The following is a 13,171-nucleotide window of genomic DNA, read 5'->3' as shown; positions in this document are numbered from 1 at the left end:
TTCCTAACAAATTAATAACATCAAAAAATTTACATTGCTAATGAGATTATAATGAGGCTCTCATAACTTGCTGGTAGAAATATAAATTATAGCAAATCTTTTGGAAAAAATAACTCAACCATAAGCATTAAATCTTTCATATCCATTTACCCTGTATTTTTCTTTTAATGGTTTATACTGAGGAGATTATTCTAAATAGAGAAAATTATAACCATGCTACTGATAGTAGTAAAAAAAAACATAATGTAAATAATGAAAGGGGGATTTGTAAATAAACTTTAATGGAATATTAATTTGTGCCCTGAATATCTTCCCTTTATCTTTTCAGAACCACTCTTAACTATTTTTCTCTTACATGGGCTGCCAATTTGATTCAGCTACTGAAGAGAGGCAGAAAAGTGACTTTGGAGTCTGTATTTCTCCAGTGCCATCCCTGTGGAGTCACCCAGGTTACTGTGACTCTTGGGTGAAGGTCACTGTGGATCTTTCATGCAACTATCTCCAAGTAACTGTTCTCTCCCCTTGACCTGCAGGCCTAGCTACTGTCATAAGCCCTGAGTTATGGTATTATCCCTTATGGCCCCCCTGCCATTTTTCCTATATTTATAAATAGTCCTTTATTAAAGTTTCATCAAATTGTTCTAATAAAGTTGCCACTAATTCCCCACTAGGATTAAAAATAAAAATATATTTTTAAAAGTCAATTCTTTAAAACTGTTTAAGCTATATTTCTAAGGGATTAATAAGTTCAAATATTTATGCCACTTAAGCAAAATTATTTGAAAATGCGCATAAAAATTCCAGAAGACAGTATTTGCAAACAGTAAAAATCTTGTGTTTGCCTGGCAGCCTTTCAGGTGATTTTTTGTTCTTTTTTCTTGAATGTTTTCCTAATCTTCTTCAATGAACATATATTACCTTTAAAATGAAAAAGAAATGCTCCATTAAAATGTTCAATGACTTGGAAAAGGTATAAATATGTAAAATTTTACTTAGTATTTCAAAAGCCCTTTGTCTCCTATTACTATCATTCCTTTTCCTCTTTCTATATGTTCATCTTTTCTTCCTCCTTAATTGTGTACATATGGTTTCTTTTACTTTAATTCATTTTTAATCTCTTTCCTTCCTTCCTTTCTCTCCACTGCATCTTCTTCTTCTCATCCCTCCTTGTACTTCTTTTCTACTTTCTTATCTCTCCCTTTCTTTCTTCTTTCCAGTTTTCTGTTCTCATTTTATCCTCTTTTCCTCCTCAACCCCACAATTAAAATCATGTCTTAATACTGCCTTCTCTTCCTAATATTTCACAAAATACTATGAATGAAACATATTTTCTGAATTTATCATGAAAAAAATTCTGTCTGCTTTTGAAAATGGCTTTATTATCTTCTGTATTTCTTTTCCCTAAATATAATTTTATTTCTCTGTGACCATGGGTTGATTTTTTTTCCATGAACAAATGAATAGCCTTTGATTTAGAAGTAAAACATTTTAAACTACCTCTTATCCCATGTAATTTTGTAATTTATTTTTCCCATTCATTTTTGATAATAAAGAGAAACCATGAGAAATTATTAATGTGTTACTCTCATATTGGTGCTTCCAGCTGTATTTATTCTTTCATTTATTTAGTCAACTGGTCATTATTATACAATAAACTATTGTTCACTTATAAAAATCTTTATCTGACAAGATGATCTCTAGTTAGAGGTATAAAGGTGAAAATTAAATGGGCTTTAGTCTCTAAAAATTGCTGCCTATATAGTTAACAAATATCAAGTGATATTGGTTCCTTCTAAATACAAAAAAAAATGCTTTTGTCTACAACTAAGTGCATTAAGTGCATTTTTATGAGATGTCACATTATAAATGGCGAATCAATGAAAATATATAAAGTTGAAGTAGTTATATTTTAAATTTTATAATTGAAAGTTTGGAATAGATTCTTTGAAAATATACTATTATTTCAATAATCTGAAATTTCTTATATTAGGTGCATAGAAGAAATCTCTGAGAACATTTAATTTCCCAAATTTGTGTTATAGAGGATGACACCTATTTACAAGAGAGGTGGTTTGATGTGCCTGAAATCACACAGAATTCACAGTCCAAAGCAAGAATCAGAAAATTTAATGGTTGTAATAGACTATGATAATTTCTCTGGTAGAAGTGGACACAGTTCAAAAGAAGAGGAAGTCAGTAGAAAGTGTTCCTGGAAGAAAGAATGTGAATGCACAATCATGAGGCATGAAAATATTCACACTTGCAAGATAAAAGTTGTTCAGTGAGGCTGGAACAAACATTTAAGATAAAAGCAAATGGCATAGGCTATGGGGCAGACTGGAGCCAGGTCATAAAAGCCTAATGATTTATCCTGAGGAGTTTGTATTTGAAAATAAAGTATCCATGACAAACCATTGACAATTAAAAAAATAGTCTTATTCTAGCCATGGAGTACCTGGATTAGGCATGGCCTCCCAGAGAAAAAGAAAGAAAGGAAAAGAGAAAGAGAAAATAAAAGAATTTTTAAAAAACTGGGTAAGATACATGATGACACTTTTCAAGCATGGGACAACAGTCACGATAGACCTCTGATCCCTGAAAGAATGGAAACAAGCGACACTAATGTTGTAATTGCCCTCGCTTTCTGGCTGGAATTATTTTCTGAATTCTAGTGTAATGAGGAACAATTAAATAAGTGTACAAGGGTATCTCAGAGTCACAATAGAGACAGAACTTGGAAGAGCTGAAGCTTTTGGAATGTTGGGAAGGTGGACAACACTGAAGCACAAGAAGAGACAGAGAGAAAGAACACCAGGAATCTACATAGGGCTGCAAGGGATCTTGCATCTGTTGCTGAAAATACCTAGCTGAGCACGCATAGGAAGATACTCTGAGCCTGGGCAGATCTCACACAGTGCAGAGATATATTAAAGTTCCAACCAGTCAGAACACTGGAATAATTAGGAGATATCCCAGAAGAGTCAGGCCTTAGTAGTAGAGCTTAATAAGTCATAGAGCAAAAGTCATTCAAACTCAAATAAAATATTTTTAAAAGCTTTCCAATAATTAAGCTGACTTGCAAATAGCTTAAACATCTGCAATAGCAAAGTTCAACAATTTGTAAAAGAAGAGAACAATGTTCAGAACTCAACAATGTAACATTACAATAGTTAGAATCCAAAAATCATTACTAGCTGTGTAAAGAAGCTAGCAAATACAACACATAACTAGGAAAAGAAAACCAATGAATTGAGAAGGATATGACAGATTCAGATAAGACAGAAATTATGAAATTCACTGACAAATACAATAAATTGGCTATTATAAAAATGATAAAAGATACCAAGAAAAAAATGAATGCAGTTATAAAATAAATAGAATATATTTTTAAGAATTTAAAATATGTGAAAACTTCACCAAAAATAGTAAAAGCAAATTAGACACTGCAGAAGGAAATATTAGTGAACTTGAAACATTATCTATGGAAACTTCCAGGCACAGAGAAAAATAATGAAAGAAATGAACAGACCCTAAGTTAACTTAGGCCAATATTCTTATCTATAATATTTTAAAGTCAGAATGAAAAAATATTTGATGAAATAATGGCCAAATCCAAATGAGATGAAAAATATAAAATTGCTCACAAACCTCAAGGAGGATACAAAAATAAAAAGACATCCACACACTACATACGTAGTAAGAAAGCCAAGAATGACTGCAGAGTTCTCATCAGAAAACAAGGAACAGAGAAAAATCTTTAGAATACTGATGAAAGCAAAACAGAAACAAACCATCAACCTAGAATAACAAACTTAGAAAATGTCCTTCAAAACTAAAGCCAAAATAAAGAATCAAGAAGAAAAGAAGCCAAGAATGTTTTGCCATCAGACTTGTATCTTTAAATAAAGATCAAAGAAGAATTTAGAAAAATAATTGGAAAATATTTCGAGCCAAATGAAAATGAAAACACATCCGATCTCAATTTAGGGATACCTAACATTGTGATTAGAAATAAGTTTATGTCTCTAAATTCTTATTTTATAAAAAATGAAATCTTTAAAATCAATCATCTAAGATTCTGCCTTAAGAACTAGAAAAAGAAGAGCAAATTAATACAAAATAAGTTGAAGGAAGGAAAGATAAGATATAAAGATAAGAGTGGAAATAAATGATATAGACAATGGACTGGCAGTAGAGAAAAACGTATAGAAACCAAAAATATTTTCTTAGAAAACATAAATAAAATTGATAAAATTCTAGATAGAGCCATGAAAGAAAAAGTACACTATCATTTTCATTAATGATATAGATGATGTCAATAACAGGTCCTACAGGCATTGAAATGACAGTAATGGGATATTATAAGTAATTTTATGGCAGTAAACTTGACATCTTACAGAAAATGTGTAAATTCCCTAAAGGAAAATTGCTAAACATTCAAACAGGAAGATATACAATATATAAATATCCCATTATCTACTAAAAATTTTAATTTACAGTGAGTACTCTTCCCACAGAGAAAATTCCAGTCCCAGTAGTTTCAAATGGTGCATTCCATGCAACATTTAATGTATAATACCAAGCTCATGTAAATTCTTGAAAATGTAAGGCCAGAATCAACTAGATTCCAAATTCAACATAGACATAACAAGGACCAAAAACAAAATCAAATTTTCTCATGAATATTGATGCAAAATTCCTTAGCTAAACACTAGCAAGAAAAATCTAGCAATTATAAAAGGGCAATATATTATGACTATGTGGGGTTTACCTGAGGAATACATGATTGCTATAACATTCAGTAATTAATCAATGCAGCTTGCTATATTATACTGTCAACCTAGCAACTCAAAGGATTTAGAAAAAAATATTTGACTAAAAATGAAAAACAACAATAATAATAGAGTAATAATAATAACTGTGCAAGAAGGAAAAAGAAATGATTTAACTTGATTAATCATGTCTACAAAATTACTACAACTGACATCATACTTAATGTTGAAGACAATGAATTTCCCCCAAAACTGGGAAAAAGTATAGAATGTCTGCTCTTACCACCTCTTTGCAACACTGTATTAGAGGACTTAGTTAAATGAGGCAAGAAAAAGAAATACAGGTAAAAATAATTGCCTTTATTTGCAGAAGATATAAACAAAACAGAAACCAAATAAACAAACCAAAAAATATGGAATCCACACACACTCATAATACTATTAGAAATAATGAGTGAATTTACCATGTTTATTACAAGTATAGGTTAGTATATAAAAATCGAGTATTTTATATACTATAAGGTAATGTAAAATTTAAAAATAGTTCAAAATAACTATTTAAAATAACATCCAAAACTATACCTTATCAAATAATACATCTAATAAAAATGTGTCAGTCTCCTAAAATGAAAGCAAACATATCTGGAGGAAATTAAAGACTCAAATAGATATATACACACACATCCATATTTATAGATTAGAAAGTTCACTATTTCTAGAGTATAAAATATCCCCAATAAGTCTATGTATTTAATATATCAATCAAAATATCAGCAAGTTATTGATGTTTCTCTCCCTTCATGTTGTGTCAATTCTTTGTCTCTCTCTTTTTTTTTTTTTTGGTGTTTTATTTTTTATATTGTCTATTTCAATATTGTCAAATTCATTAATCTTTTCTCCTGAAGTATCTAATATGCTAATACCATCCAGTATTTTTTCATCTTAGATTTTATAGTTTTCATGTATCTCAAATTTTTGTTTTTAGTTTTAGCATTTTACCTTGTTTCCTTTTAAAATGTCTTTCATGTTCTCCTTAATTGCTCAGGTTTTTTTTTAACCTTAATGAACACACGGAATGTAATTATAATCTCCGTTGTAATATTGTCTATCAGTCATATGCATCTCTGTCATTTCTGGGTTCTTTCCATTGAATAAAATCTGTACTCATCATGGGTGATATTTTCCTGATTTTTTGCATGCTTGGTAACTTTGTATTAGAATTTATATATTGTGAATTTTAAATCATTGGGTGCTAGATAATTTTGTATTATTTTAATTCTTAAATATTCTTAAGCAGAACAGTAACATGATCAGATTTACATTTTGAAAATGTAAACGCTAATTCCAAGTATAAGAGCAAACTGGAGACAGATTCACTGGAATAAAGAAGTTCAGTTAGAAAACTGTTGTAGAAATCCAGGAGAGAGATTATGAGTGACTAATCCGTGCTTAGCACAGTGCCTGCCAAGTGGTAATGCTGGGTAATCATTTGTGTTGCATGTATTCTTAACACATAGAGATTATTTACACTACCGTTTTTTGGTTTATAGAATATTTTCTATTGGAAAGCAATTCTGTGCTGAAGGAAGCTATCCTACAGAAGAAGATAGTAAAGTCAGAAATTAAAATGCTTCATATTGACGACTACGGTAAAGTTTTGTGCATGATATGCTATTCAAGAACAACTTTCTCTGCACCTTATACTTTTACATGTAAATGACTCTCCATCTTTAATATTTTGCTCTTTCTTTAAAAGAACTTCCTTTACAGTTGTCCTTTCCCAAAGATTTTACGGACCGAAACCAGTATGCTCTTCTGTTAATAATGTAAGTATTTTATTTGTTTTTGAAATAAAGGAATCTAAAGAGTTTAGAATTTTTCTTATGTCTTACATGACAGAATTCTGATTAAAACAGCAACAGAAGAAATCCTATGTGTGTAGTTAACCAGGACAGCTGTCGGTTGTGTGAGTTCCACAAGGGCACCACCACTAAATCATATCGAAGGATGTGTAATTGTTTGTGCTTATAGCATCCCAGCTTGAACTCAATGTTACTACTGAGAATAATAACATATAGTTTGGCTTGTGGATGTCTGCTTAGCAATTACTCAAGCTCTCTCTTCCCTTTTTTTTTCCTATTAAATGATATTGGTCTGTAATTTTCTTTCTTTGTGATATATTTGTCATATAAAAGTTATGTTAGATTTATAAAATCCATTTTTTAATTGTGGTGAGAGCAATTAACATGAGCTCTACCCTCTGAACAAAATCTTAGGTGTATGACACAATGTTGTTAACCATAGGCACAATGTGGTACGGTAGATCTCTAGAGCCTATTCCTCGTGCATGCGCGGAACTCTGTACCCATTGAACAGCAACCCCCATCCCCCCCTCCCCTCCAGCCCCTGGCAAGGGCCATTCTGCTGATGCCTCATATAAATGGAATCATGCGGTATCACCCTTCTGTGACTGGTTATTTCACTAAGCATGATGTTTTAAAGGTACATCTATGTTTTTGCATGTAAACCTTATGCTTGTTAGTTCTTGATGCAGCTTTGAGGAAACATTTATAACCATTGTTGAAACAATTGGTTATATTTATATCACCCTTACCAGTTTTCCTTCCCGGATTTATGACCAGCAGGAGGCAGCTCTCATCCTCAGTAAAACCTGATTCTTAGGTTTTTCCAACTTGGAATTGACTTTGGAATTGCATTCATGCATACTTTCTGTGAGATTATATTGTGACTATATAGTGCTGGGCACAGAGGCCTCTAATATCTATTGGTTAACTAACTTGATATTGATGTAGAATTGTATCCCTGAGTTATTAGTTATTTTCCTTATGAAGAACCCAGCCAATGCATTGCTATGACAGTGCTTAAAATTGTCTACAATTATTCAGAGCCTTAGTAGGAAGAGTAGAAATGAAAATAACGTGATTTATTATGACTACTGAATGTAGACAATAAGTATTCAGTCTGTGGAATCAAACTGCCTAGTGGTGTGTCCTTGAAAAAGTTACTTAACCTCTTGTAAAGTTCAGTTTTTACAAATATAAAATGATCATTATAATCCGGCCTATGTTTTAAGGCTGCTTTTTAGATTAAATGGAATAGCATATAAAGTGCTTGGCAAATATGATTCTTATAATTATTGTGATTATAGTTCATTATTCTTTTATAGATTGCATTTACATAGATCTTTTGATAAGTAGAAGCAATTTGTCATTTCATTTTAATAAGCCAAATAATACAAAAAATACAATACTTAATATTTTCACTCACTCCAGTGTTCATTCCTAATTCTAATACCTTTACCTAACTTTGTTTCTCATGCCCAGACCTTTCTCCTTTGTCACTTATTGCCAGAGGTCCTGAAAGTTCTTGGCGTCTTCCTGAGGAAGTTCTTATTTACTCTTTTCTTAACTCCTTCTCCTGTATTTTCTCTTTCATTTAGTTGTTTTCAATTCTCTTTTTTTTTAATTGAAGTATAGTTGATTTACATTTCAGGTGTATAGCAAAGTTTTATATATATATATATATATATATATATATATTCTTTTTCAGATTCTTTTCCGTTAGGGACATTGAAAGATATTGATCATAGTTCCCAGTGGTACACAGGAGGCCCTTGTTGCTTATCTATTTTATATATAGTAGTGTGTATATGTTAATCCCAAACTCCTAATTTATCCTTCCTCTCCCCTTTTCTCTTTGGTAATCATAAGTTTGTTTTTTAAGTCTGTGAGTCTATTTCTGTTTTGTAAATAAGTTCATTTTTATCATTTTTTAAGATTCCACATATAAGTGATATCATATGATATTTGTCTTTCTCTGCTTGACATTTCATTTAGTATGATAATCTTTAGGTCCATCCATGATGTTGCAAATGACATTATTTCATTCTATTTTTGTGACTGAGTATTCAATTCTTTTTTTTTTTTAAGAACTTTTATTGGGATACAATTGACATACAATAAACTGCATATATTTAAAGTGTACAATTTAATATTTTTTCTTATTAGTAATGTACATATGGCAATCCCAGTCTCCCAATTCATCCCCAACCCCCTCCCCCCCACCCCCACTTTCCCCACTTGGTGCCCACTATATGTTTGTTCTCTACCTCTGTGTCTCTATTTCTGCCTGGCAAACCGGTTGATTTGTACCATTTTTCTAGATTCCACATATATGTGTTAATATGAAATATTTGTTTTTCTCTTTCTCACCTCACTCTGTTGAGTATTCAATTCTCATTTGAACTATATGTGTGATTTATTGGGGAAAATATCTCAGGCACTAAAATGAAAAAAAAATGGAAAAAAAAATTTCAACCTCATCTGTGTCTTAGTCATATCTCCTTTTGGGAAATGGGATTGTTCTTTTTATTCACTGAAAAATAAGGCTTCTCAAGGAAAGGAACCCTAGTAAGGCATGCTTCTTAAAGCATTATTTACACATGCAGGGGGATTTCTAGACAATTCTTCCCACTCCAGTATCCACTGCCTCCAGAGTGTGTTACACTTTGGGGGAAAAAGGAGACAAGAGTTCAATTTCTCTCTGTAGCCTTGGGTCAGAGAAGCCAGCTGGCTTGTCCTGCCGTCAGATTTGTGCTTTGGTCTGGGTGATTTTTAGTTCATAAGAGGAATACAAAGGATAGTTCAAGACTCAACTCTCTTATTAGAAAGGAATAGTCAAGTCTTTTTGAGAGACAGGAGAGTAGACTAAGGGTTCTGGCTTAGGAGTCAGGTAGGCCTGGGTTCCAACCTCAGCTCCAAAATTTACCAGTACATTCCTTAATTTTTCTAAGCTTCAGTTTCCTTATAAATAAATTGAAGACAATAACACGGAATAATTTATATAAACATGTCACCCTAGTGTCTAGAAGAGCATAAACATTTGCACTTAGTGTTTAATAAATTTTAACCATAAACATAGCTGTTAGTAATTGTAGCAGTCATTTTAATATTTAAAAGTATCAATATAATTATTTAATAATATATTTTAGCATCCATAAAATTATTTAATAGACATTACTAAAGCAGATAAAATAATACAGTGATGCCTATAGAGTTTACTTTGCTACTTTTGTTGTTGATGAAGAGAATAAAAGTATCAATTCATCAGTTTTTGTTTTTTTATGCTGATTATACTAAATATTAATTTAATTTATCCAAATTCCTTGATTTTCAGAGGTAAATACTCCGAAGTCTCACAGAATATGACTTACAAGCCAAACTGAGAATTTTTTCTATTTTGATTTTATATTTATAAAATTATCTAGTGCTTTAAGCCACATGATCATTCCTAAAATATTTATGCTTGGAAACCCATATAGGTCAGAATGGCTTAAGTATAAAATGTCTTTTAAGTGTTTTTTAGATTGCTTATAATTTAGGATTAAATACCGTGTTCAGTGATAAATGAACTCCCCACTCTAAAAGAGAAGCTAATAATAATTGACTTTTTTCCCTAAATGGGCAATTTGACAGTGAAGAATAATAAATAAACTATTGTTTAATGAGGCTAAGAGATGACTTAGTGATGTTGGTGTCACTACTTTATTGCTATTCTGTGCAGTGTGTCTAGTGTCTGAGAGACTGTGAGTCACTTCTTCTATAGAGATGGGTTTACATCCAGGAAATTCTATAATGAATGCATGAGTTGGAGACAGGCTACAGCATCCTGAGTAGCTGAAGGAAGACTAGCCTTGAAGAAAGTAGCTTCTGGCTATTTGGAATCCTCTTTCTGCTAACTCTTCTTTAAGGAACTTCAGAAGAAATGGTCCTTTGAGGACCTCTCTGTGGCCATATTTTCTGAAACACAAATCTAATTTTGTGACATTGAAAGTACAAGTGAATCAATGGCCACCGAATATTTTACTGTAATAGAAAATCCAAGAAGCACTGCCACTACAAATGTTTCTCAATGGCTTCGATTTATAGTATCCTCTGTGGGGTCCTGACCCCCTTTCCCTTTCCTACTCCTGCTGTCCTTCCAGATGCTTAATTGTCTCTCTCCAGTCTTTCTCTTTAACATTATAGGGAGTACTTAGGAACCCAATAGTCAGTATTCATGTTTATACCTATTCTATATCCACCTAGTATATAGTACACATACTATATCCATCTACATCCATTTCCTCATTTATTGCCTTGAATTAATGTTTCTTATGTCATTCTCATTTTCTACTCCTGTACATGTAATTTAGTATAATACACATTTACCATGTTGCTTTAATGTGCAAAAAGCTGTGCTAATGGCTGAGAGGAGATAAAAAGATTACAATCATCCTGAAATCTGTAAACATTGTTTAGATTTGTGGTATCTCTAGCACACATAGAGGAACCTTTATGAAAACTTAATAATCTGTAATTCTTTTAATAGTGCAAGATCAAAGATTATGTGAAAGGGAGAGAGTTATATATGTTTATTTGATAAATAAATATGAATCTAAAGGCCTAGAAACTTTAGGGGAAGCAATCTAGACAGATGTACTGTAATTAAGATGAAAGTTGTTTTCTTTGTTTGCTGTGTTCCTGAAGACAAGTGTATCAAGCTGAGGAGTTTCATTCAGTAGCAAGGAATCATCGTTCTTCCCATTTCTACTCTTATCCATGCCACCCTTGATAAAGGTCTAAGGCAGGGAAGCAGTGACTATTCAACAAATTACATTAATTTCCAGAATGCAAAATCCTCTATCACACTCTTATGACTTAGTCCATCTCACTGAATTCATCTTCCTTGAAATCCTAATGAATTCCTTGTCACCCATCAATTCTTATCTTCCTGAAGCTTTCTTTCACCCTCCTCATCAGCCCATCTATATCCTATAAGAATCTGAAGTCTATACCTCCTCCTACAGTGACAGCCTTCTGTCCAAAGTCTTGCCATATATCTTGAACCATATTGATCATATTGTTACTTTTCCAACTTTACCCTCATTTTGTGAGGATGTTTTTACATACTGTTTAGGGAATTTCTGACTCCCACTAGATCTTGCACCAATGTTTCTGATGGAAGATCCACAGTCTAGAAGTATTTAGAGAAACAATTTATAGAATGGCTTATGAAATATTTCAGCATCGTAAGAAAATAGAAATGTTAAAATCTTTTACACATTCCATACATTAAACAATGCTGTACTTATCTGTGTATTCCTTATAGCTACTAGTTTTTGCAAAGTCACTCCATAAGTATGTGTTGAGTAAATAGACGGATGCTGCCCAGAAACCAGATGAACATGGTTATTACTACAGTTTCCCACTAAGCCCTTTTAACTGGAGAGCATTATTTGTTTTTATCTGGATATTTTCATCATTTGATCAATGTTATGCATATCAGAGTCCTACAACTTGGTCATCTAAATGGAAGTGAGCTGTTTGTCAGCTCTTTTTGTATAGTTATTCTGTTAAAAATTGGGATATAATTGATACATTCATAGTGAGTGAAATTATCCAGCTACTAATCACTGCTTTTTTCATACACACACTTTCCTTTCAGCAAACAATATGGATATCACTTAAAATGTTGGATAACATTAGGTTCTTAGGATGACACTGTCTTGTCTTGACCTTTGAACCACTAGGAGTTCTCCAAGAGCCCACATTCTTCAAGTCCCACACCAGACATAGACCATAACTGGGCGAGTCAATTCTAATCTGCCCCCTTGCTCTCTCCCTACACTTCCTTTTCTGTAATTTATTGCTATCTCCTCCCTCTTTTAGTTTCTTTCCCACTCTGCTGCTAGAGTCAACTTTGTGAGATCCGCATCTGAAAATGCGGCTCTCCTGGGTAAAATCTTCTGATTATTATTCTCCAATTCATTAAAAGTTCACATCTCCTAAGACAGCATACAAAAGTCTTCAGCTGTTTCCCACTTATCTCTTTATCTTCATCTTACTTCACCCACCCTTTAAAGAGAGAGTCAGTGCTCTAGATATTTTAAAAAACTATTTTATTAAGGGAAATACTAGCTTCTCAATCATTTCTCTGTATCCTTTTCCACAGTCTTCCAGTACCTTTAGTTTCCTTTTCCAGCTGGAAAAGTTCTATTGATACTTCAAAATGAATTTTTACATGATGCTATGCACACCTCTTACAACATGAAACCACACCAGATTACAATCTTTGCTTTGCTGTCTCGTCTTTTAAACTATGAAAACATACACGTCTTTTTATATTGTTTTGCATTAACACGGTGCTTGGAGCATTATTTATATTCATAAAATATTGATGGAATGAATGAAGAAATGAATGAATGAATATATGAATGCAGGAGTACATCCATGAACAAACAGAGAAATCAATCAACCCTGAGTTAGTCATCAGGAATGAGTTAATTCAAAGTAGAGAAAAAGAGAAATAAATGATTTGAGAGTTGATAACGTGTTAAA

At 32.4% G+C, this 13,171-nt stretch overlaps 1 protein-coding gene across 1 annotated transcript in view; it reads left to right on the top strand.

Moving 5' to 3' along the window:
* DPP10 (dipeptidyl peptidase like 10) overlaps window positions 1-13,171 on the top strand; it is a 630,338-nt gene that overhangs the window by 582,708 nt on the left and 34,459 nt on the right. The window contains exons 18-19 of the mRNA XM_057745327.1: window positions 6,323-6,421; window positions 6,529-6,598. Coding sequence (XP_057601310.1) covers window positions 6,323-6,421; window positions 6,529-6,598 — 169 coding nt within the window. The remainder of the gene's footprint in view (window positions 1-6,322; window positions 6,422-6,528; window positions 6,599-13,171) is intronic.

The sequence above is a fragment of the Hippopotamus amphibius genome, chromosome 8, assembly GCF_030028045.1.
Source record: "Hippopotamus amphibius kiboko isolate mHipAmp2 chromosome 8, mHipAmp2.hap2, whole genome shotgun sequence".
Classification (NCBI taxonomy): domain Eukaryota; kingdom Metazoa; phylum Chordata; class Mammalia; order Artiodactyla; family Hippopotamidae; genus Hippopotamus; species Hippopotamus amphibius.
Note: the sequence above shows the minus strand (reverse complement) of the source record. Positions and strands in the feature narration are given on the sequence as shown.